This window comes from Vicugna pacos, chromosome 35 (assembly GCF_048564905.1).
Source record: "Vicugna pacos chromosome 35, VicPac4, whole genome shotgun sequence".
Classification (NCBI taxonomy): Eukaryota; Metazoa; Chordata; class Mammalia; order Artiodactyla; family Camelidae; genus Vicugna; species Vicugna pacos.
In genome coordinates this window covers 11,215,638-11,242,214 of record NC_133021.1, presented here as the reverse complement: position 1 = coordinate 11,242,214, position 26,577 = coordinate 11,215,638, and the positions used below count along the sequence as shown (strand labels likewise).

At 41.4% G+C, this 26,577-nt stretch overlaps 1 protein-coding gene across 1 annotated transcript; it reads left to right on the top strand.

The window, feature by feature from the left end:
• The first annotated feature begins 4,647 nt into the window (after window positions 1-4,647).
• Window positions 4,648-25,197, top strand: OLAH (oleoyl-ACP hydrolase). Its single transcript, XM_072954961.1, is given in 7 exon segments — window positions 4,648-4,781; window positions 7,791-7,855; window positions 7,858-7,920; window positions 16,897-17,117; window positions 19,472-19,635; window positions 24,635-24,733; window positions 25,059-25,197. Coding segments are annotated over 7 exon segments (885 nt in total).
• Window positions 25,198-26,577: the final 1,380 nt, after the last annotated feature.

The window sequence follows — 26,577 nt, the reverse complement described above, 5'->3', positions numbered from 1 at the left end:
GTTTGTACCAGAGTCCTTCTGCTGGTTTCCAGTTAGTTTTCAGTGACTATTGTTCCACAGCTAGATGCATTTTTCATGTACTCACTGGGGGAAATGAGCTCCAAATTCCTTTGCTACACGATCTTGATCTCTCTCAAGCCTGATTATTCTATTTTTTCACTGTTCAAGAGCTTTGAGAATTGTAATTTGCAGTCTTTTAGCACCTGAAGAGATTATAATATTCTTTTCCACCTTTCTGTCAGTCTAACTGCTACTCCCTCCAAGATAATAGTCCATCCCCACTTTTTCCTCGCCCCCCTCAGCTGCTTTTATTATTTGTCCTTTGTCTGCCTGTCTTTGTCTGTTTCCCAGTTTCATCCAAATGAACCTATATGTAGATTCGTTTCTTTTCAATCTATTCTGCTAGGAATCTGCTGGGCATCTTTTATCTTTGGACTGGTATTATGTGTCAGTTCCAGAAAAATCTAAGCTGAACCTCTCGAACATTGCCTCTATCCAATTCCTTCTCTGGGACTGTAATCAAATAGATGCTTCTAGTGGTTTTCTCTTGAGGGCAGAGTCACAATTATTTCTACTTGACTGTCAGCCGAGGGAGGCTGATGTGGGGTTTTAGGAGGTGAGAGGCCCAAACGAACAAATGCACGAGGAGGTGCCATACTGCTGGGCAGACTTCAGCCGGAGACACCATAGGGTTAACAACACTTTATTGCCACAGGGAGGTGTGCCTATGATGCACCTGTCCTGCTTTTTTCTGTTTTCTGTCAGCACATGCGCAGTCTGAGTTTCTTTGTTCTAAATCTTATGTAATCGACGCATGCGTGGAAATTATTTACTGCATACTACAAACATGCTCTGATCATGGCCTTGGGTCCCACGGCCTTAGCTCATCTCAATGCTCCGATCATGGCCTTGGGTCCCACGGCCTTAACTCATCTCAACACCAGCTCACATTCCACCCCCAAGGTCATGGGAATCTTAGCCCACAGGGCGAAACATTGTGCCCAAAGACCACAACAATAATACAGAGTACAGCATCCTACCAATACACAGACAGCAACAATAGCCAGGACAGTTAGGCTGCATCTCCAGGAGGACGTCAAGGATGACCACCAATTCTTAAGGGGGTTTTGAGTTATGTGATCCAATTCCTGATCTATTTTATGCAGTGCCTTAGCTACTTCCTTCTGGGGATCTGGTATATAGATACAACATTTAATATGTAACATAGCACATGTGCCACCCTGGCTTGCAGTGAGAATATCTAATGCCATTCTATTTTGTAAGACTACCTTTTGCATCTGGGTAGTCTCGTCTAACAACTTCTCTATAGCTCTTTTAGTAACATTTAGTACAGCTGATATGTGCTGAGCTAAAGCTTTTACCTCCAATTCAACACTGATGGTCCCAGCACTAGGCAGGAACAGGGCCATAGGATAAAACCACCAAGCTGCATGCTTCCCCTGCTGCCACCGGGTGTGCAGTGGGTCCCAATTTGTGGGGCACTCTGTTAAAGTGGGCCGGGTATGTCCGGGCAAGTAAGCTGTACCCCAAGCATAGCACCCTGTCCATTTAGCTGGGAGATAAGACCATCCGTGGGTGTCACATACCCACAGATACCCTGGTGGCAGGAAATCAGTGGGTTTTGTGCCAATTAGAGGTCGTCCATCGCACCAGGAGGAGGCATTTACATTATAAGAAATTCTGGCACACAGCTCTTCTGGGAGCCACCCCACTGTGCGATTTGGAGCCTCGTGTTCAAACCGCTGCTCAATACAGAGGGGGCTTAAATTTTTCACTTTTATATGAACACTATTCATTTATCCCCACCCATTCCATACAGTTCTTTTAATTGGGGGGGGGGGGCATTGCCCCGCTCACATTGGAGTATTTCTTCAATAGTCTGCCGCCGCAAGTCCCAGGGCGATCTCTCTGTTCTGTTGGCATTCCATCGAAACAAGGTGCTCCAATTAGCTCTGGACGCGGGGTGGAGGTGCCACGGCAGTCCATCTCCTGCGTCTACAGGAACTTCAGTACAGACCCAACAGTGAGAGACGTTGTGGACTCACGCAAATGTGTGTGCCCAGGAGAACATGGTATTTGCTGTTACCCTGGACGGAAGGACAGAGCAGAGGTGGACACCATGATTGGCAAATCTCTCCCTTCTGGGAGGATGCAAGCCACTTTCTCATCCTGTGAGAGTACTGTGGCAGGAAGGGCTGTTCGCCCTGGGCAGTGGTACCATACCAACCCTCCCACACTAGGTTGGTTACACTCTGAGAGAGCTTCAGGAGCTATCAGTGGAATTGCCCAAAGCCATAGGGCTTCTGCTCCTTTAAGTAGGGACACTCCTGTTTTCTCTAGAGTAACCTGCACATCAAAAGGCCATTCCCCCACTCATGGGGTTACCTGCAGGGCTTTCTCTAGCCCATCGCCCCATGGTTCCAAAAGGACTAGCCAGGGGCCTTCAGTCTGGACCTAATTCTTCCATGTCCAGGTGTCCTGTTTTCCTGAGTTCAACACCCTGGGGGTGCATAATATTAATGCATGCCCCATTATTGAGACATCGGAGGCATCCTGCATAGGCCTAATTTTGAGCCTCCGAATAGTCCCTTGCAATAACTTTTTCAGTGGGCTCATACCTATACGGCGAGTTTGTTCATTTAAAAGACGTACCGCCTGCAGCAAGACACTGTTCCAGCCTCACCCTTGTGGTTTGAGAGCCCTCAGTTTGTCCTTTAATAGGCCATTGTACCGTTCAATCATTTTTGTTGCTTGAGGATGGTAAGGCACATGTAATATCCAGTTAATATCATTGTTTTGGCCCATTTCTGGGTCTCTTGGGCAGTGAAAGGGGTCCCTCTATTACTTTGTATTTCTAAGGGAGTCCCATAGAAGGCCTGTAAAACTTCCAGTGCTCTAATAGTAGAGTCTTGTGTAGCTCGGGGCACATGGTGAGCAAAACCTAGTCCAGTAGCGGTGTCTACCTCTGTCAGCCGGTACCGCAAGCCCGTACTCGAAGCAAAGGGACCCATGTAATCTATTTGCCATACCTGCAGTGGCTGAATTCCCCGTGCAATCTTCCCCATCTGTTGGGGCCATCGCCGCCGGTGCGGGTGGTGCTTAGCACACCATAGACACTGCCGCACGGCATCTTTGGCTTCACTGTGGCTCAGATGCAGGCCCCACCGGTCGGCTACCTGCCTCATTGTGTATGAGCCAACATGTCCAAGTTTCTTATGGAGCCAGGGACCTATATCGGGTCCTGGGACCATAGCCTGTACAGGGCGGAGTTGGGCTAGCGCGTCAGCAGCATCATTGCCTGGTGCCAGGGCTGGGCGGTGCCCTGGTATGTGGTATCTGTTTTCTGTCAGCACATGCGCAGTCTGAGTTTCTTTGTTCATTAGGCTTACAGAATATCTCTAGCACATGCGTACTTCTATTTTCTTTGTTCTAAATCTTATATAATTGGCGCATGTGTGGAGCAATTATTTACTGCATACTACAAACATGCTCAGGTCGTGGCCTTGGGTCCCACGGCCTTAACTCATCTCAACACCAGCTCACACTGACTATACCTCCTATGTTGAGAAATGGCTCCGGACTTTAATGATGGGCCCTCAAGAAATGCCTGTTGAGTAAATTTAAACAGTGGGTAAATGATTACTCCTCCCAAGTATAATTGAGCACAAGGTGTGCCAGTGAAAAGTAAGACAGCAACAGAAAGAGCAAGTTGTACCAATTTCAGTTAGAAAGAGCTGGAGAAATTTAGTCTAATTTTATTGAAATTTTGTAGCCCTCAATAACAGCCTTAAGTTGTAAACACTGAAAATGTGTATCCACTTCTGAAACTGCCTATTTTTCTTAGTAGAAGCATTCATCTTCTCCTGCATTTTTTAAATCATCACCTAAGAATTCAGTGGCTCCTCTGAGGATTTAGGATGACTCCAGGCCATCCTTCCTATGAAAACACTCTGGGTGACAAGAGGATTCCTTGCTCTCTGTGAACTTTATTCCTCTAGTTAAGCAAGTCTTTCTGGTCCTGAAAAGTCGGGAGGCTGATGGATCAGCCTGGGCTCCCAGGAACACTTCTGAGATTCCCAGCTGAGTATCTGGGCCCTTGACACAATTCAAGGAGCTTCTAGGAAGTAAAAGGATAAAAGCCACTATAAATGACAGATTTGGGGGTAATTATTTTCCATTTCTTTTCTGAATATGTGCAGCTTGCAGAATTGGAAGTTTAGCACAGCAGTAATGTCTTTCTTAGACTCCCTCATGCTTCCTTAAGATTTAAAATTTTATAAATATCTAGACAAATTAAAATTTTATAAATATCTAGACAATCCATATTTGAAAAGCAAGCATCCTCTCTGACCCCAGTAGGTATTGGGTGTTTCTGCTTGGTTTGGCTGCAGGGTTGTTTACTTGCTAGAGTTTAGAAATGTTGCACTTTGTCTTTCTGTGTAACTGCTAGAGGTTCAGTTAATGGGAGCACTTACTGGTAACTGAATGTGAACAGAGGTAGGCAACTCCACAGTCTTGAGTTACATCTGTTACATTGTTTCTTCTTCCTTCTTCTTCTCCTCCTCCTCCTTCCTCTTCTTTTAAGCAGGGGTTGCAGCAGTAAATACAGCCAACAGATTTAAAAGTATGCACAAGGCTGACCTGAAGTTTCATACCCAAAGAGGTAGTGAATCTGGCATTGGCCAAAAGGTTGCTGAGACCAGCAATTTTGCACCATCTCCTCATGGAATGGAGAGAAGAGACAAAGCTGAGGCAGCCAGGTATGTCACTCTCTGTGCCACCTGGTTCTTCCCCGCCCCAGGTGCCCCATACTCTGCCTCTGGAAGTTTCCTTTTTCTATTGAAAGGAGCTTCTTAGAGAAACTTCACTTGGTAGGCAATGCCTCGAGTGCAAGGTTTTATAAATGGCACTAACAACTCACTATGTGAAATGGTGTTGACTTGGTGGTGATTTTAAAGTGAAACTGTAAATCCATGACTTGGCCAAAGCACTTGTGTGGATTAGGAGAGGTGAAGGCACTTCAATTTACACCCCAAAGTAGAGGAGTTTCTGTCCCCAACTCTCTAGCCCAAAGCTTCCCAGATATGTTGTCTACTCCCTGCAGCTCAGTGGTCCACTTGCATGTTGATGCTGAGAATACGGGAAAAGGGTTAAGTGGAGAAGTAGCTTCTATGATTAATAGGATTTGAGTTCTAATTCCTGATTTGTCACTAACTGGCTTGGTGACCTTGGGAAGGGGATCTCTCTCAGTCTCAGCTTCTTCAACCACCAAATAAGGAATAATAGGTAATATTCATTTTTGTTTAGCATGTGCCCAAGACCATGCTAAGCATTTTTAATATATTTAATCAAAACACAAGGAAGACACAACTATTATCCTCCTTTTACAGATGAGGGCATTGAGACTTTAAATCACTCAAGTCATTTGCCTAATGTCACATCGACAGGTGTAGCTAGGATTTGAACTTGGATCTCTGTTTCCACAGCCTTAGCCACCAGGATGTAACAGTGGGTTAAATGATTACTCTGATCCCTCTCAACTCTAAAGTCCTAGGATTTTATGATTTAAGTCAAAAATGAAGAAGAGGGAGGTAAAGAGCAGGCAAGTTCAGGTAGAAGGCTTCTACCCAGAGGGTTGGCTGGATGATGTTTAGCTTCTGTTGGTCTTTGGTTCTTCCTCTAGGTAGACACAGGAGGTGGGATGGATGGGAGATAGGTGACAGCCCAGAAGGAGAGGGTTCTACTAACGGTCTAGGCTCGGTAGCAATGAGCCCTCCCCTCCCAGACTTGACCTTCTCATGAGATCTTGATCATGAGCTAACTTTGTAGTGTAGGTACCCCATCCAAATGGATTCTAAGGATCCACTGGGACTGGCATGGCATGACATAAGTACAAAGGCAGCTCCTACCCTCATTCTCATCCCCAACCCAAAGGAAGATGGTTTTACCTTGAAACTAATGATCAAAGGGTCCACACCTAATTTCATATTCATAGCTTGGTATTCTCTTCTTAAAGAACTCCCCTATTCCCGCAAATTACACAACTGCAGCTATGGAAAACCACTCTTGTTCTAACACTAGTTTTTTGTTAATCAGAATGCAGGTAATTTAAATAGACTGCAGTAGAGCTTCTTGATTTTAAAAATAGGGAATTGTTCTAAAGAAACGTTGAATTTGAGTAATCTTCCTAGACTCTTCAATAGCCCAAGAGGTAAGGTTCAGAAAATCACCCATTTATTTGCTATGTAGTTTTTACCACACTGTGGTAGGCTCTGTGGGACGCTTTTGTATTTCTAAAACAAAACAAAACAAAACAAAACAAAACAAAACAAAACAAAACAAAACTCCAGCATTCTTCCAGAAAATAATAGATACCCTGGAAGCTCTCATTTAGGGCTGATCCATTGTTAGTCAATTTGCTGATGATCAGATTGGTTACTAGGAACTTGGCTTTGAGTACCAATGTTCTTCAAAAGACAAAAACCAGTACTTTTAATTTTTATCTTTAAATTAGCAATTATTAACATAAGTGCCCAGATACAAGGCAAAGAGTTTTTCTTCAAAAGTTATCTTTCCCCCAAGAACAGTTTTAACTTGTGCTTCAGTTTGTATAAAGTTTCTCATATTTTTAGTGTTCTCTCCATTATTTTATTATGAAAAACAAAGTCCTCTTTCGAGAACACGTGTGAACCTGAAAAAACCTCAGTCTTTGTTAGTTTTGGATGCTTGTAGAGATCAACTGAAAAAAACTGGCACTTCTTGAAAAAAAAAAAAAAGGAGTCAAAACAGATTTAATCATAATACTAGGGTTGATAATCTCACATTTGGAAAAACTACATATCTATGTTAACAATTTAATGATTAATTTGAAAATTTTATAGGAAACGTTTACCTTATGGAGAATATAAGTATCTATTATATGTAATAGATATATTCAATATATATATTGCTTTTTTTTTAAGACAAGAAATTATCCTAATACTAGGTGACTGGATACTTGGATCCTGGGGTAAAATTTCCAGAGACAACATTAAATGCAGATGCAAAAAGTTGCTTTTATCTAACTTTCAGAAGGGAGTGAAAATTATGTGTTCTGGAAAACTTACAGATGACTTGAAAAGTTGCTCCAGACATCATTAAGACACTGAGATAAAACTGCTTAGATAAAACTAGAATAGAAACATGTGGTTGCTTGGGGGAGGGGGTGGGAAGGGACAGACTGGGAGTTCAAAATTTGTAGATACTGATGGGCATATTCAGAGTAGATAAACAAAATTATACTGTATAGCACAGGGAAATATATATAAGATCTTGTGGTAGCTCACAGTGAAAGAAAAATGTGACAATGAATATATGTATGCTCATGAATAACTGAAAAATGTGCTCTACACTGGAATTTGACACAACATTGTAAAATGACTGTAACTGAATAAAAAATGTTAAAGAAAAAAGCTATTCCCTAAATTGTGAAAAATGTGATTTCTAAACTAACATTTCTATTGCTTTAAGTGTGCATATGAAACATACTTCATAAATGTTACATACAGATACCTGATGACAATTTCACTTATACCCTTATAAGTTTATATATTCTAATCGTCAAAAACAAAACCTATAAAAGCCTTTTTGGCCTTTCTTGTTGGAAAAATTGGCAATCACTTTATATTGGAACATATAATTAATAAAAATTTCCATTAAAACACACCAAATTCAGTTCAGACAGGTTAAGTGATTTACATCATATTAAATATATCTGAATTTTCCCCTAGGATTGAAAAAGTTGTGAACTGCTTATACAAAAACTCCAATGCACTTTTTATGCTGGTTTGCTTTCCCAGTCAGGAGGTGGCTCCACTTATTTTGCCAGATGGGGCAAAAAGTTTCCTAATTCAATAGAAGGTATGTTAACTACCATCATCATCTAAGTGATTTATCAGGTCAGATGATATGTACTTAAAGGAATTTGAAGCACAATAAAGCTTTTCCTTATGGGAAGATTATTAATACTAACAGGAATTCCAGATTGCTCTTCAAGAAGGTGATTTTTATATTTGTAAAGTAAGAAATTATTTTTTTTAATATTTTTTATTGATTTATAATCATTTTACAATGTTGTGTCAAATTCCAGTGTACAGCACAATTTTTCAGTTATACATGAACACAGATATATTCATTGTCACATTTTTTTCTCTGTGAGCTACCATAAGATCTTGTGTATATTTCCCTGTGCTATACAGTATAATCTTGTTTATCTATTCTACAATTTTGAAATCCCTGTGTATCCTTTCCCACCCTCCACCCCCCTGGCAACACAAGTTTGTATTCTATGTCTATGAGTCTATTTTTGTTTTGTTATTTATGCTTTGGTTTTTGTTTTTTAGATTCCACATATGAGCAATCTTATATGGTATTTTTCTTTCTCTTTCTGGCTTACTTCACTTAGAATGACATTCTCCAGGAACATCCATGTTGCTGCAAATGGCGTTATGTTGTTGGTTTTTAATGGCTGAATACTATTCCATTGTATAACTATACCACTTCTTCTTTATCCAGTCACCTGTTGATGGACATTTAGGCTGTTTCCATGTCTTGGCTATTGTAAATAGTGCTGCTATGAACATTGGGGTGCAGGTGTCATCCTGAAGTAGGGTTCCTTCTGGATATAAGCCCAGGGTCATACAGTTAAGTCTATTCCTAGTCTTTTGAGGAATCTCCATACTGTTTTCCACAGTGGCTGCACCAAACTGCATTTCCACCAGCAGTGTAGGAGGGTTTCCTTTTCTCCACAGCCTCTCCAGCATTTGTTATTTGTGGACTCTAGAATGATGGCCATTCTGACTGGTGTGAGGTGATACCTCATTGTAGTTTTGATTTGCATTTCTCTGATAATTAGTGATATGCAGCATTTTTTCATGTGCCTATTGGTCATTCGTATGTCTTCCTTGGAAAATTGCTTGTTTAGGTCTTCTGCCCATCTTTGGATTGGGTTGTTCGGTTGTTTCTTATTGAGTCGTATGAGCTGCTTATATATTCTGTAAATCAAGCCTTTGTCGGTTTCATTTGCAAAAATTTTCTCCCATTCCGTAGGTTGTCTTTTTGTTTTACTTATGGTTTCCTTTGCTGTGCAGAAGCTTGTAAGTTTAATTAGTTCCCATTTGTTTATTCTTGCTTTTATTTCTTCAAGGAGAAAATTTTTGAGATGTATGTCAGATGATGTTTTGCCTATATTTTCCTCTAGGAGGTTTATTGTATCTTGTCTTATGTTTAAGTCTTTGATCCATTTTGAGTTGATTTTTGTGTATGGTGTAAGGGAGTGTTCTAGCTTCATTGCTTTACATGCTGCTGTCCAGTTTTCCCAACACCATTTGCTGAAGAGACTGTCTTTATTCCATTGTATATTCCTGCCTCCTTTGTCGAAGATTAGTTGACCAAAATTTTGTGGGTTCATTTCTGGGCTCTCTATTCTGTTCCATTGGTCCATATGTCTGTTTTTGTACCAATACCATGCTGCCTTGATGACTGTAGCTCTATAGTATTGTCTGAAGTCTGGGAGAGTTATTTCTCCAGCCTCTTTCTTTCTCTTCAGTAATGCTGTGGCAATTCTAGGTCTTTGATGGTTCCATATAAATTTTGTTATGATTTGTTCTAGTTCTGTGAAATATGTCCTGGGTAAATTGATAGGGATTGCATTAAATCTGTAGATTGCCTTGGGCAGTGTGACCATTTTAACAATATTGATTCTTCCAATCCAGGAGCATGGGGGTATCTTTCCATGTTTTAAAGTCTTCTTTAATTTCCTTCATCAATGGTTTATAGTTTTCTGTGTATAATTCTTTCACCTCCTTGGTTAGATTTATTCCCAGATATTTTATTACTTTGGGTGCTATTTTAAAGGGGATTGTTTCTTTACTTTCTTTTTCTCGTTAGTGTAAAGAAATGCAACTGATTTTTGAACGTTACTCTTGTAACCTGCTATCTTGCTGAATTCTTCAATCAGTTCTAGTAGTTTTTGTGTGGACTTTTTAGGGTTTTCTATGTATAGTAACATGTCGTGGGCATATAGTGACACTTTCACCTCTTCTTTTCCAATTTGGATCCCTTTTATTTCTCTGCTTGTGGCTAGGACTTCCAAGACTATGTTGAATAGGAGTGGTAATAGTGGGCAGCCTTGTCTTGTCCCAGATTTTAGTGGGAAGCTTTTGACATTTTCACTGTTGAGTACTATGCTGGCTGTAGATTTGTCATTATAGCTTTTATTATGTTGAGATATGTCCCCTCTATACCCACTTTGGTGAGAGTTTTTATCATAAATGGGTGTTGAATTTTATCAAATGCTTTTTCTGCATCTATTGAGATGATATGTGGTTTTTGTCCTTTCTCTTGTTGATGTGGTGTATTACATTGATTGATTTGCATATGTTGAATCACCCTTGTGTCCCTGGGATGAACCCCACTTGGTCATGATGTGTAATCTTTTTTATGTGTTGTTGGATTCTATTTGCTAGTATTTTGGTGAGGATTTTGGCGTCTATGTTCATCAGTGATATTGCTCTGTAATTCTCTTTTTTGGTAGTGTCTTTGCCTGGTTTTGGTATCAGGGTGATGGTGGCTTCATAGAATGAGTTTGGGAGTATTCCCTCCTTTTCAATCTTCTGGAAGAGTTTGAGAAGGACTGGTATCAGTTCTTCTTTGTATGTTTGGCAGAATTCCCCTGTGAAGCCGTCCAGTCCTGGACTTTTATTTGTAGGGAGGTTTTTTATTGCTATTTCAATTTCATTTCTAGTGATCGGTTTGTCAAGTGGTCAGTTTCTTATTGATTCAGTCTTGGTGGACAGTATGTTTCTAGAAACTTGTCCATCTCCTCTAGGTTATCCATTTTGGTTCCATATAGTTTTTCATAATATTCTTGTATGATATACTGTATTTCTATTTTATTTGTTGTAATTTCTCCATTATCCTTTCTTATTTTGCTAATTTGTGCTCTCTCTCTTTTCTTCTTTGTGAGTTTGGCCAGAGGATTGTCGATTTTATTTACTTTTTCAGAAAACCAGCTTTTGGTTTGATTGATTTTTTTCCTATGGTCTTTTTAATCTGTATTTTATTTATTTCCTCCCTAATCTTTATAATTTCCTTCCTTCTGCTGCCTTTTGGGGTTTTTTGTTCTTCTTTTTCTAGTTCATTCAGTTGGTGGGTTAAATTGTTTATTTGAGATTGTTCTTCTTTTTTGAGGAAGGCCTGTATCACTATAAACTTCCCTCTTAGCACTGTCTTTGCTGTGCCCCATAAATTTTGTGTGGTTGTGTCTAAAGTAAGAAATTCTGTTACCCATTTAAACAAGTTAGTTGATATCATCCAACAGGTCACAGACTGTTCAGTTTTTTTTTTTTTTTTCAGTGGAGGTACTGGGGATTGAATTGAACCTGGGACCTCACGCATGCTAAGCATGTGCTCTCTCAGTGAGCTATTACCCTCCCCTTCTCTGTTCAGTTTTTTAAACCCCTTTTCTCTCTGTGCTTCAGTCTACATTTATTTCCCTATCTGTCCTAGGATCTTCCTTGTTGCTGGATGGGGAATGGAGATCGATCATGGCATGTAATTTCTGATTGCCTTTGCAGCACTGTCTTCCCATTTTTATCTCTCTGGCTCTGTGGGAATGCAAATAGCTCTGCTGGTTCTTGGCCTCTGAGAAGCAAGCCTCAGCCTGGAGTCTAGAACTCAGGACACCTAGCAAGTAACTGATACATCTCCACAGTGGGAAAGTGCCTGGAGGAATCTCAGTCCCCTTCTCCGGAGTTCTCTCTGCAGGGAAGTCCTGGTGGCCTCAGCGGTTCTCTAATGGCTTCAAACAGATCGTGCACACGTATGTGTCTTTGTGTGCCTGTGTGTGTGTGTGTTTTATTCACCTTTATCTATTTGTTCAATGAGAGGGTTCCTCCACTGCAAGATGCTTTTTCACAACCAAAACTAGAAAGCTGGTTCAACAGAGTAATGTAACAAACCATCTGTATCAACTATTCCCTGCCCTTTCCATATGACTATTTCAACATACTTGCTTCAGAATTTTTTTTAACTTGTGATTGAGATCGCCATTTATTTTTCAAAACACGGCTATTTTAAAAATAGCTTTAGATATATATAAACTTTGCAAAGATTGCTCTCACCCAGTTTCCTCTAGAGTTAAAATCTTTCAATGCACAGTTTCATGTCTTATTTGATTTCAGGCAAGTCTGCATGGATCATAATTTCAAATAGTAGTTCTTTTCCAGTATTTTATTTTGTTTACATTTTCTCGAGAGTATTTATTCCTATGCTGAAACTCTTTCCACCTTTTATGATTATACTTCCTTTTGGGATCTTTTCCTTCTTTGTCTTCCTGTTTATAGCTCTTTTATTCTCATCCTCCGCATCCTTTTAAATACTTTGCATCAGTTACCACATGGACAACTTTCAGTCATTTTTGAAATAATTTGTCTTTTTATTCCATTTCTTTCCAGTATTCTGTCAGCTCTTTTCACAATCATTTGTCTGTTTCTGGTCAGAATTTTAGATTCATGGAGTTACAGTGTTGTTTCATTCCTGCAATTTCTCATTTAGTGAAATTTGATTCATGTTGGGGTGTCGGTATTTTCTTCGGCTTGCTGAGTTTTTTAAAAAAGCATTTTCATTTGCTGAAAAAGTTTAATACATATTCTCTGTGTGTTGTGTGTATTTCTGTTCCGGATGAAGTCTGTTGGATTTTCCTGACCCAGAAAACAGGTCATTCTACTGGGGGCCAAGGCGGCTAGGTGCTTACTTTGCTTCTTAGTTCACGAGCGCCCTCTTCTGCCACTATAGTGAAGTGCAGTTTAGAAATTAGTAACTGCACGGTTGGCGGTTCCTCATTGTTCTGATTCTTTGATACCACGTGGTATATGTAGGGCTCTTCTCTTAAGCCGTTTCCTTCCTTTCTTTTTTTGTGCCATCAGGCCTTCAAGAGATGCTTCCCCCTTTCGAAGGTGCCTTTCTCTCCCCTGGAAATGTGCCTTCCGAGCACTACACCTCTCTGGTCCCTCCTGCTTCCGCAGCCCCTTCCCTGCCACTTACCAGTCACCACGACTCCGCCATGGAGGTCTCAAAAAAAAAAAAAAAAAAAAATCCATTCACTGGGAGAAGAGAGCCCTGTTGCTAATGTATAAATGTATTTTTAGAACTTGTTGGAAGCACTTTCATACGAGATTTTTAATCAACAACGGATGGTTCAATACACTCACTTAAGTGCTGCTCATTTAAATAAATTTTTAAATACTTGATATATAACAGTGTCTAAGAAATAATACCACAAAGTTAACCATTCCTACTGTTCCCCTTAAAGAATAAAATGGCACAGCTGAACACAAACCAGGCTACTTGTACTCCTCGCCAACTGTGTCTGCTCTCTCCTCTTCAGGTTTCCTCACATACACACAAGATATAGTATCGTTTTACATATTTCTAACTTTACATAACTTTACATAAATAAAGCACTTGTTGTGTCCTCTATTTTTTGAGATTCATCATGTGGATATGTGTTTCTCTACTTCATTGATTTTAACTATTATATATTATTCCACTGTGTGACTATAATACAATTATGTGTCTATTCTCTTTATAGGCATTAAAATTTCTTTCTTTCTTTGCTATTAGTAACAATTTCTGTAAGCATTCTCATATACAGTTGACCCTTAAACAACACGGGTTGGGGCGCTGACCTTCTGCACAGTCGAAGATCCACGTACAACTTACAGCCAGCCCTCCGTACCTGTGGTTGAGCACCTGTGGGTTTGATCAGCTGTCTTTTACATAGTGCTGTAGTATTTCTCATTGAAAAATGCACATAAATGGACCTTGTAGTTCAAACTCTTGTCCAGGGGGAAACTGCACATGTTCCTGCGTGCATGGGTAAGAGTCTACCTCTAGGAGTGGAATTTCTGGGTGGTGGAATATGAATGTCTTCAACTATAGGAGATATTGTCAAACTGTTCTCCAAAGAAACTGTAATGATTCACTCTGCCAAAGCAGGACATGGGAATTCTTATTGCTCTATCTCCTTGATGAAATGATTGCTAAGGTTTTTGATTTTTTGCCAATCTATGCATGAAATTATTGTGACTGTGTTCTGTTTTTTTCCAGTTTTACTGAAATACAATTGATGAAACATTGTACAAGTTTAAGGTGAACAACATAATGATGTGACATCTATTGCAAAATGGTCACCACCACAAGTTAGCATCCATCACCTCGCAGTTATGGCTTTTTTTCCTATGATAACTTAAAGACCTACTCTCTTAGCAACTTTCAAATATACATACAGTACTGTTAACTATAGTCATCATGCTGTACATTACGTCCCCAGAACTTATTCACAGTAATCAAAACTATGCTACTTGCATAAAAACAGACACATAGACAAATGGAACAGAATCAAAAGCTCAGATGTAAACCCCAGAATATACAACCAACTAATATTTAAGACAGGTGGAATACTCAGGGGAGAAAAGACAGTTTCTTCAGTAAATGGTGCAGGTAAAACAGATATTCACATGTAAAAGAATGAAACTAGACCCATCTCGTCACTCACAAAAATTAACTCAAACTGAATTAAAGAGTTAAATGTAAGGCCAAGAATTATAAAAGTCCTAGAAGGAAACAAAGAGAAACCTCCTTGACATAAATCTCTGTGATGCTTTTTGGATACAACACCGAAAGCACAAACACAAAAGCAAAATAAACAAGAGGGATGATGCAAAACTAAAAAGCTTCTGCACAGAAAAAGAAACAGCCAACAAAACAAAAAGGCCAAGTGGGAGAAAATATTTGCAAATAACGCATCTAAGAAGGGGTTAATACCTAAACTATATAAGTACCTCATACAACACAGTACCAAAAAAAAAAAAACCAATCTGATTTTAAAATGGGCAGAGAAATTGAATAAAGATTATTCCAAACATAACTTACCAATGGCCAACTGGTACATGAAAAGGTGCTCAATATCACTGTCTGGAAAATGCAAATCCAAACCATGAGGTAGCACCTCATACCTGTTAAAATGGCTATTTTCAAAATGACGAGAGGGAACAAGCATTGGCGAGGATGTGGAGAAAAGGGAACCCTTGTGCACTGTTGGTGGAAATGTAAATTGGTGGAGCCATCGTGGAAAACAGTACAGAGGTTCCTCAAAAAATTAAGAATAGAACTACCACATGATCCAGCAATCCCATGTCTGGGTATATAACCAAAGGAAACCAAATTGGTATCTTGAAGAGACATCTGTACCCCTTCCCATGTTCACTGCAGCATTACTTACAATAGCGAAGACATGGGAACAATCTAAGTATTCATCTACAGATGAATGATATACAAAGTGTGGTATCTCGATAGGTCAATAGATAGTGAAATATCACCCAGCCATAAAAAAGGAAATCCTGACATCAAGGATGGAACTTGAGGGCATCATGCGAGGTGAAATAAGTCAGACAGTGAAAGACAAATACTGTATGCTATCACTTAGATGTAGAATCCAAAAAAACGAACTCAGAGAACAGAAGTGGGGATGGAGGAAATGGGGGAAGGTGGTCAAAAGCTACAACTTCCCATTATAGGATAAAGAAGTTATTCTGATTTTAAACTCAATAACCCTTATTATAGGCGAGACCGGGCACCTTTTCATATATGTATTGCTATTTATGTCTTCTTTCCTGTTAGTTTCTTGTTGGCATCTTATGCCCACTTTTCCATTTGATTCCAGTTTTTATTAGCATGTGGAAATTCTTTACATATTCTTGACCCTGCCTGTTCTACATTTTGTGGGTTAAAGTGTCTTTCCCAGTCTGTGCCACTTCTTTATGTTGTGTCTTTTGATTCATAGAATTTTTAAGTTTTAATATAATAAAGTTTATCACTTTTTTGTCTTATATGATTTTAAATTGAAGTACAGTCAGTTTACGATGTGTCAGTTTCTGGTGTGCAGCATAATGTTGCAGTCATGCATGTACATACATATCATTGTTTTCATGTTCTTTTTCATTACAGGTCACTACAAGATATTGCATGTAGTTTTCTGTGTTCTACAGAAGAAACTTGTTGCTTATCACTCTTAAAGTTTGTATTTGTTATGGCTTGCTTTAAAAGTATACCCTAAAAAATAAGGATTCCCTAACCCTCAGTCACAAAGTTATTTCCCTATGTTGTCTTGTCTTCTGTCAGTTCTTAAGTATTATCTAAGCTAGAACTGACTTTTGTATATGGTGTAGGAGCCAGGTATCCAATTGTATTTATTCCACCTGAATAACTAGTTGACTTGGCAGCATTTAGCAGAGGTCTACACCCTTTTCCCACTGATTTTTAAATGAGTTCATTTATAAATTGAGTTTCCAGATACGTGGGATGTATTTCTCAGCTCTCTATTCTGTTCCACTAGTCTGTTGCCTCTGTCACGAGTTTAAAGCACTCCAAAGCCCTGTCTCTCTCAGCCACTCTTGACACCCTATTTTTAATTTTCCTGATATACGCGGCTGACAGCCATTCCATTAGCACACGCTGACTACTAGAATTTCAGTTCCCTCTTATTTTTTTTCCTTCTAGGTGTTCCCTTATCTTATTGTGAGCCAAACTCTATGTATGTGATTCATCTAGTATTTCTAGGTGTTTTTTAGTTGGAGAGGGTTTTTTTCAGATATTTAGTCATCTGTATCTTGTTCTCTTTTTATTAACAAATTCCCAAAGTTTTCTCTCCTTAGAATTGGCCTTTATTACTCAGTTCTTTGAAACTGTTCACATCATGATGACATAAGCCCTTTCCTAGCGTCACAGAATCTCTCTCGCCGTCCGCATGTATTAGATGTCTTTCTCCAACTCCAGCACACGCCATAAGGCTTGCTGGATGAGAAAGTCCGCTTGAGGAATCTTTTGCAAGTGACATCTACCAGGTTGTTGATGAAATTACCTATGCGCTACTGCCAGTCCTCCAGAGTAAAACATTTTCATTTTTTGGCCATAGGTATTTGACATCTGTTTTGAAAGACAGCTGGGGAGTTTCTTCAATCACAAACCCACGGTTCATGTTGCTTGCCTTTGTTTGGGTGACATTGCTTCCTCCCTGCTTAAAAGAATGATTGATGAAATATGGTTACAGCTGTTCTCAAGAGCATCAGACTGAGAAGAGCTCTGCAGTAGGGGCCATAAGCATGCAAATGTCAGGTGATGAGATCAGCTGAAATCTTTCTTTGAGGGGGGGCGGGGTGTAAGTGCAAGGCTTTTCTGGCCTCTTCCCTTTTGAAACTAGTCCCAGCATGTTGGGTAGTTGTGACCAGCCACAATTCTCACAAATGGGCAGCCTGTAGGGTCATTTTACCTTTGTAAGATCAAGACTCTAGCAGCAACTTACAGCCCATTTAGTTTTAAAATTTAAAAAAGTTCTATAAATAGTATTTGTTTCATAATTTACGCTGTAGAATTTTGAGGTTAGTCCATGAACTCTGGAGTTGTGATAACCTCTTACCCAATTTGACCTTTCGCAATTTCCTTAGGTTTCTGAACTAGTTTCCTTCTCTGTAAAGCTGAATGATACTGGTTCCTATTTGTGAGAATTAAATGAATGATAATGATAAATTACTTAGTATATGGCAAGGATGGAATACATTTTGGCTTCTATATTATATAATATTTATAGAGATGGTCAAGCAAAAAATAACAAAGTATCCATCATCCCAGAATTGTGATGGCATTTTTACTTGATGAAATCTACTTTCTATTTTTTCCTGATTTTCCCCCTTACTTACTATTGCTGTGGAAATCTTTGACTGCTCTAAGATTACATTGCTTCAAGACATTTTTGCCCATCTCTTCTTGTGGATATATGAGGTACTTCTATCTTTTTCTGTTATGAAAACACTTCAATGAGCATTTTTGTAGAAAATTTAGTGTACAAGTCTTCTAGGTTTCTTAAGGGTACATTTCCAGAATTTAGGCTAATGATATGCACATGAATAAAGCTCTTGATATATATTTCCAAATTACCTGCAACTTATACACACTCCATCCTCGGTGAACAGAGGACTGAGTTCCCCTTTCTTCATCCTCCTAAAATATTTACAAAAAATTATCTCTGGCAATAACATCTACAAAATATATCCCAAGTATGTCTACAGCAGTTCATACGCTTTTTGGTTGCAACATTGCTTTAATACTTCTAAAAAGCATTGAGGTCCTGTGTGATTTATCTGCCAATACTTACCATGTTAGAAATTAAAACTACAAAACTTTAAAGCTTTTTAACTTATCTTGACATTAATAAACCCCTTATATGTTGACATAAAGCGTATATATTTTACATCAAAGATTCTATTTTCCCCAAAAAACATGGCAACAAGAGTGGCATTGTTTGACACTTCGGCAAATCTGTCCAATGTCTGGATTATCAGAAGGCAGCTAGAGTCCCACTGCTGCTTGTGTTCTCACTGTGGCAAAATCCCATGCCACACATGGGGTATGGAAACTCATGAAAAAGTGAAAGTTCAAGAGGCAAATGATATTTTAGAATTATCCTGAAAATCACCTTAACCTCATAGGCCACCTGGAAAGTTCTCAGGAATTCCTGAGAGTGCCCAGACTCTACTTTGAGAACCACCGACCAATACTGTTAAAGATATAGTGGTATCTGTCTTTCAAGGAAAAGAGCAAATTTAACTTCAAGATGTTGTGGAAATCAATACGAAATCTTAGTTTGAATTACCGAGGATGCCTTTAAACACTTTTTATGCTGATATAAATCACTGAAAATATACCTTTTACAACTAAAGTAGTTATTACTCAGCTAACTGAGGCGTTTCTTTGGACTGTTTCGTGACTATTGCTGTGCTGATGACACTTGTTTTCATGAACTTTTTTGATGGATTGTCATTGGTTTTGTTGAACAGGTACCATGTTTTTCTTCCCCAAATGTAGCATGGGGCCCATCCTGTGTTCCTGATGGCGCTTCACCGAAAAGGAAAGTATGAGCTGCACCCAGTGCAGTCATTTGTGTCAAGTGCAATGCCCCTCATGTAAGTAGCTTCCTTAGGTGGGCGGTGGGAAGGAGGGAAACTGGAGGGAAGAACATCAAGTCGTTATCCTCCGGCTGGTGAACTCTGGTCCAGCACAGGGACAACAGTAGAGATACTGTCAGTTCAAGAACACACTCACACACCCCTTTCGATATCCTCCTCTCTCCCTTCCTCCGAGATGTGCTTAAACTGTTTCCAGCTCGGTGCCTGCACGGCCCTGGCATCTCCCAGCTAATACGGACCATGAGTGCATTTTCTTTCATCCCGAGTCACCTGGGAACTTAACATTCAGCAAACCAACCGGATCAGAGAGTCTTTGTAATCACCAAAAGGGAGCGTGGGTAGCATTAAATGAAGTGTTAGGCTTATGTTGTTAATGTTTCAAATCAAAGATCCGGATTTGCATCCCTGAAGCTGACAGTTTGTCAAAAGAGCAAGTTGTCTGTTTCATAAAGGATTTTGGAGGCATTCCCAATGAACTTATTGATGACAGGGAACTTTTACGACAATGTAGTCCCAAAGTGCTGGCAGATGCACACAGTGCTAGTAATTACATGTAGGCAACCAAGGTTTGTTTTTTTTTTAATGTATCATAGTCTGTGGAAATGGTAGATGGGCAGTTCTCAGAGCCTTCTTACCCAAGAGGGCAGAGTTTCACTTCTTTTCCTTTGAGGCTCACCTGTGAGATTTTTACTGAATTAGGATGGAGCCTGGACACAGAACTTGTATCAATGAAGGATGAATAGGGTATATTTTTCTTAAAAAAACATATATATGGTTCAATATGCATGTTTTAGGGATGGTATAGCTCATGATAGAGTGTGTCCTTTGCATGCACGAGGTCCTAGGTTCAATCCCCAGTATCTCAGTTAAAAATAATAATAAATAAACCTAGTTACCCCCCCCCACAAATATGCATGTTGTATCACACAAGAAATACTTGTTTAATAAATTGATGCCATCGGATCCTCATCTTCTGAGGGGGTCAGCAGATGTGGACCGTGACTTCCTAAGTATGGAGGTTAACTGGGTCGGGGGGAGTGCTGGCTGTTTTGTGAATTTTGCTCCAGGGCACTTAATCACGTTCTGCCTCCTGAGACGTCTCTAATGACACTTGGTTCTTCTGATAGGACTGAAGTCCTAACATTCTAGATGCTGACCTCAGGGATGTGAACCCACAAATGGCTCTTCCTAGCCTAACTTTCTCATAGCAGGTACAGTGGGCCAGCTTTTGGCCCTTAGTCACCATCATATACGGTCATGCATGTCTTCTGTTGTGCCTGGGCTCTGTCTCCTCTGCGCAGGTTACCTGAAGCCAGGTGCTTGGGCGTGTGTTTTATTTCCTGTACAAAGTTTGGAACTGAGTCTAGGGCTGCAACAGGCAGCACCTGCAACTAGAAATTTACACAAATAGCAAAAAAAAAAAAAAAGTGGAGCCAACTTCCAGCAACTTCAGAGACAATCCTGTTTATCTCTGCCACATCACTGCACTCAGTGACCACCATCAATCCATCACTAAGTCCACCATCTGCCTCCCAGTTCTATCCGTCCATCTCTCTCCTTTTCTACCCCAACCATCTGAGCAAGTGTGACCCTTGCAGGGCTGAACGGTCTCTGTTTCTGGCTTAGCAGAGAGTCAGAATCAAAGAAACATCAGTCCGACATCTGCCCCACATGGAAAAGTAATACAAACCACTGTGGATGTGAAATCATGTATGCAAAAGCTACATTTTAATAATTAAGCCTTGCACAACAGTGAATTAAGTGTGCCATCTACAGAGTCTGCTTCCCAGGATCCAAGCCAGTGGCTGACTAGCTGTGAGGCTGGGAGCAGGGGTCTCGTCTGCGGCTCATCTGTCTGCTGTGGTGAGGGTTAAACAGGGTCGCGTGTAGTAAACGGTCTGGCACGTAACAAACCACATGCGATTTTTACAAACAAAACACAACCAAAAAAAGTTCACTTACCCAAGGCTCTCATGACTTCGTTAAATTAACACTTGTTAAGAAGAACCCCGAGTGTTAGAGAGGGAGCTGAGGTTCAGCAACAGATCACAAGAGAAACTGAAATAGAGAAGTTCATGATTCACAGGTCCTGGGGGACGTCCACAGCACACCTGAGGGGCCCCACGGGGAGGTCAAGGCCAGGGTACAGGCAGAGAGGTGGTAGGACCCGAGGCACCTGCCTTTATTAAGGGGTGCTTTATGCATGAGTGGAGGGATGGGGGACGGTCCCGGGCTAAGGCCAGATTGGTCAATTCAAACTGCAAAGAGTAGGTTTTGGTTAGCTTCATGGGAGTCATCTAAGGGACACATGAAGGAAGGCTCTGGGAGGTCGGGAGGAACCTATCACGAGGGCTGTTGGGAGGGTCGTATAAGCAGCTCACCCTTGCTGGTGATTCTGCGTGTGGTTGCAGGAGGGGTACTGTCAGTTCAAGGCTCCCACTGGCCAACTGGCCACACTGTGTAGATGCCAGGCAGCAACATTATACAGTTTTTCAACTAAACTCTCAAAAGTTCTCAAAAGGAATCTCAAAACCAGACATAAAAGAGAAATCACTCACAGGGATATTCCACTCACAGAATCCAACCCCCCCCACCCCCCAAAAAACCCTTACATTCTCACCCTCTCCCCAGTGAATCAAATCACAGTCACTACCCACATCCATTGATTTCCGGTCTCCAGATCCCAAGCATTCTCCCCAAACCCTGCTCTCCGGATTCTCCTCCTCCCTTTGCCCCTGCCCTGTCCCCTTTCTCAGTCTATTCTCTCTTCGCCTCTCTGTAGCTCTCAGTGCTTTCCAATAAAAATGAAACCAGGCCTGACAAAGCCTCTCACCCCTCTCCTTCCCCGCCGCTACCGCCACACTCGGAGCCTGGCAGCCAGACTGAAAGCCGCCCCCAGCTTGCCCAGGCTGCCTCCTCTCTTGCCTGGACTGTTGTGCTGCTCTCTGCTCTCCTTCTGGGGCCCTGACCACACACATACACCAGACTGTTTGATATTGTCCCCTGGCTCTCAGATGTTCTGTCTTTTTCAGACTCTTTTGTTCTTTGTGTTTCAGTTGGATAATTTCTATCAACCATCTTCAAGTTCACTGATTCTTTCCTCAGCTGTGTCAGATCTACTGATGAGACTGTCAAAGGAATTCCTCATTGTTGCTGCTTATTTCTAGAGTTTCTTTTGGACTCTTTCTCACAGCCTTCACCTCTCTAATGAACTTCCTCATTTGTTCATGTATGTTGTCCACCTTTTCCATGAACTCCTTTGACATGTCAGTCATAGAAGCTGTAAGGTCCCTGCCTGATGGTTCTAACATCTGGGTCTTATCTGAGCCTGATTCTTTTGATTGCTTTGCCTCTTGACAATGGAGTTATTATTTGCTTCCTTGTGTGTCTGATAATTTTTTTTTATTGAAAGCAAGATATCGTGTATAAAACAGAGACTGATATAAATATTTTTCACACCTGGACTTGAGCACATCTCCTCTTCTGCCTAATGTGTGTGGAGATGAGTCAGTTGACGCTGGAGATGAGCTATGCTTGGGTTTTGTTGCTACTGTGGTTACTTCAGGGCAACTGCTCCCAAGTTACTGTGAGTTTACTGTGGAGACTGGGTTGCTGGAGAACTTTTCTCAATTTTTCAGTCTTCCCTGCACCTCACAGAAGAGTCTCCAGGTTCTCCTCAGTGACAGACAGCTGTTGCTTGTCACCCTGTGTGTGATGCTGCCTCCAGGGGGACACGGGGAAGTCTTGGACATCCTATTTAGTCCTGAGCTTCTATCTCAGGTGGGCCTTCTGTGCCTGAGCCTCCCGGGTGGGACTTTCTCAGCGTGCCTGCTCCTTCTCCTTGTGTGTGGTTGGTTTGGGGTAGAACTTCCCAGGTCCTCCCCAGAAGTAGAGGACTTCTTCTTGGTTTTTGTATAGAGTTGTGGGCCCAAGGCCATTTCCTATTCCTTTTCCAAGGGTTGGGGGTTAATGCTCCTATCACCCACCGTGGGTCTTCACGTGTGCCCAGGGGGTGGAAGTGTCTGATGCCCCTCCTCCAGCAGCTGCGTTTTTGCTCAGCAGGAAGGAGGGACTTGGGCAAGGGGCAGGGTTAGTGCCCATCTCATGGTCACTAATTTCCTGCTGCCCACCTGCCCCACACAGAGGGCTCTTTCTGGCCTCCTGCCTTTGTCCCAGTCTTTCCTGTGAACCCCTAGAGGAGGCCCAACACTGCACTTCAGTGACGAGCCCGTGAGTGAGCGTGAATTCCATCTGACACACCACCTCACGCTGGGTCTCCAGCATTTGAACGTCTGAGCTGATTTCTTCTTATCCGCATGAACAGCAGACACCCCCTCCTCCCATGCGCTGCCTACGTGAGCCAGTCCACACATCCCGCCTCTCCTTAGAGAGGCCTGACCCTCCTTGGAATTCGGTGTCTAGTTTGCCTTGCAAACTCAGCTCTCTGATGAGTTCAAGGAAAAGTTATGATTCTGCAGTTTGTTGGACTTCTGTTCCTTGCTAGGCTGGGAGTGGCGCTCCTAGTTTTCTGTATTCTGGGCAGAAGTGGGAATTCTTGCCTGGACTATTGAAAGAACCACTGAACCAGTCTTCTCGTAGACACTTTGTCTCCCTCAATCCATTCCCCGCATTAAACCCAAAGGGGTAACAGTCAGGTTTGGTCAGGACATGCTTTACCTTCAGTCCTCGTGGTGGCTTCCTGGCTCTCTTATGATGACTAAAGTCCTTCATGAAGCCTAGATGTGGCCCTGGCTTACTTTCTCTACCTCAGTTTGTCTCAACATCCCATTCGCTCTTGGAACAACAGCCACTGGTTTGTGCTCATTCTATTTCTTCCTCCCCGCATTGCTGCTCTTGCCTTCGCCAAGTCTTTCCTGTTCATTCAGATCTCAGACCCCACTCCATTTCCCAGGGAGACCCTGCCTGACGCGACCCACCCCCCGCACTCCCATCAGGTGTTCACAGACCACCCTGAACTTGGTTCCACATCTCTCTAGTTGTCAAATTACTTCACTAATGTCTGTCTCCCCAGCTGCCAGGAGGAAAGGGACTGTGTAAATGTATCCAAGTGTCCCTAGCAGCTAACTCAGCACCCAGAACCTAGCTCAGTCAATGTTTGCTACTGCTGTGATTAAACTGAGAACAGGTGGAACCAACTCAGGGGCCCTGCTTCCATGAACCTGCTTTTGTTCTGTACATAGCAACCCTCAGCCAGACAATGGAGGGCTGGGAAATAGAGACGTAGTCATATCTGGGGAACGACAGTTAGAGATGCTGAATATAACCAGCCTCACCCCGAGCTGGGCTGGGTGCTCAGGTGCCATCTTGCTGCCACCAGCAGTTTTAGAAGCTAGTTGAGCTTAGAAAATAGCCTGGACCAGAGTGGTTCTCAGACAGGTGCTGACTGGGAGAAGTACCATGGGTAAAAAAAAGTATTCCTGCAAATAGCAAAATGGAAAGAAGTGAGGACACACCACATTTAATTTAAATGAAGTTATTAACAGGAAAAGATTCTGGGGTGTAAATTATAAAGTTACCTTTTATGTTTGCAGCTTTGATACACCCTCGGAGATTGTTCTGTCTTGTGACTTAACACGCTCCACTGGATCTGAAGATACAGTAAAGGATATGCAAGGTGAAGCTGTTTTATGGTTTGGGGTATTTTATGGAAATATTTGTTTGATGATTTTCAGCTAATGTCAACTAGCAATTACTGCAGTGAGGAGAAAATTGGCCCAAGTATTTTTTGAGCATTGATGGAGAGATGTGGGTTGTGTGTAGTAAAATGAAAGAAGGCAGGTGATACCACTGTATCCTGACAGGTCTCAGAGAAATGAAAAATGAAGGATATGCAGAACGTGAGAACTTGGACGTAACTCTACCACTGGCATCAGCTCCTAGAAAAGTTATCTGGAAATAAATCTTTTGTTGTTGGTGGTGTTATTTGTTATTAAATATAATTTTGTTTACTTTTAGCCTGAAAGATGTAACCAGTGGAAGCTTTGACACTCATGTACTTCCAGGACACCACTTCCATCTCGTGCAACCTTCCAATGAGACCTTCCTCACGAACTACATAATCTAGTGTCTGGAACTACTGATGCTCAACTGTTAGGTGTTCTCCCTTCTGGTCTTAAAATAACCCCAATGATCATTTGATACTCTTCTTCAGTTTTCAGTAGTACCTCATGAGTTTTATTCCAAGATTGGAACATGATACATTGGCTTCTGTCTGGGTGATTTGTTATTTACAAATGTCTTTCTCCAAAGAGCACTGAAATATCTGGGGACAAAGGACAAATGGGTCAACAGTATTTCTGGGAGGGTCCTTTGTCTCATTTGAGTCTCATCCTTGTTAAATTTGTCAACAAAAATTCCTGCTTGATCAGTTATCCATTTCTTCCCTTCAATTACCTGGACGTTGAAAATGACAGACAGGGAGAGGCTTGAAAGGATCGCTTCATTAACACACTGTGGCTCACACGTGTTATCATTTTTTGAAATATAGTGTTATCCTATTTAATGAAGAACTATAACCTACCTCTCTGTTAAAATACGAGAGTCCTGAACAATCACTGCCACCCGTCCTGGCAGGTTCTCAGAACTCCCTTGCCCTGGCCCTCTTCTAAGGGGCTCCTCGGACACGGATGACTGAGGCTCTGTGCAGCCCTGCTGCTGCTCTGGTAATGACCCAGGGTGAGCCTCCCATGGACAGCCACTTGAGAGCCTGGCCCCTGGTGGATGGAGGGGTCAAGCTCAAAGGCCACACCCGACAGGCTGTCTCAGCCTCGCGTGATGACAACTAGAATTAGACGTGGGGAGAAAGCGGAACTGCTGGAAACAGATAAAGGAACAAAAAGGAAAAGAAGCAGAAATCGGAAAATGAGCTGAGTTGGAGTAACAGCAGAACACTCCAAATGGGATTCACAGATGCCCACTGATGGGAGTGAAGAGGCACCGTGTCCCCAGTGCTGCGTGGATCCTGTGATCTCTGGCAAATCCCAAATTCCCCCACAATGTGTGTCTCTTGGAATCCTGGCTGTCCAATCAGATATCTTGATTTGTTATCTCCCGCGATCTTCACAACAAACTCCCCTACTTGATGCAAGTGGTGTCTCTTCCTGTGGCTTCAACTGCTTAACACAGCATTATATACTGAAATGTCACCTTTTAAAGTACTGATATGTTTAGGATCATGTAATGTGGGTTCATGTTTTTGTTACAATTTAAAAATAATAGTCTCAATGAATAAGACTAAGGGAAATGCACAAAGGTATTTTTCAGAATGTATCATTCATTTTTAACAAAGCATAAATAATATAAAGCCCATTAAGGGGGGAGGGCTTTGAGTTGGAATTCACCTAATTTGGGTGAAAAGTGACCTCCAGCAAATTACGTTAAACGTTTTAGACTAAAGTTACATCATACACACACAGACACAACATTACCCTTGGAAGAGTGAGGACATGCCACAAAATTCCCCTACTTTCATTTT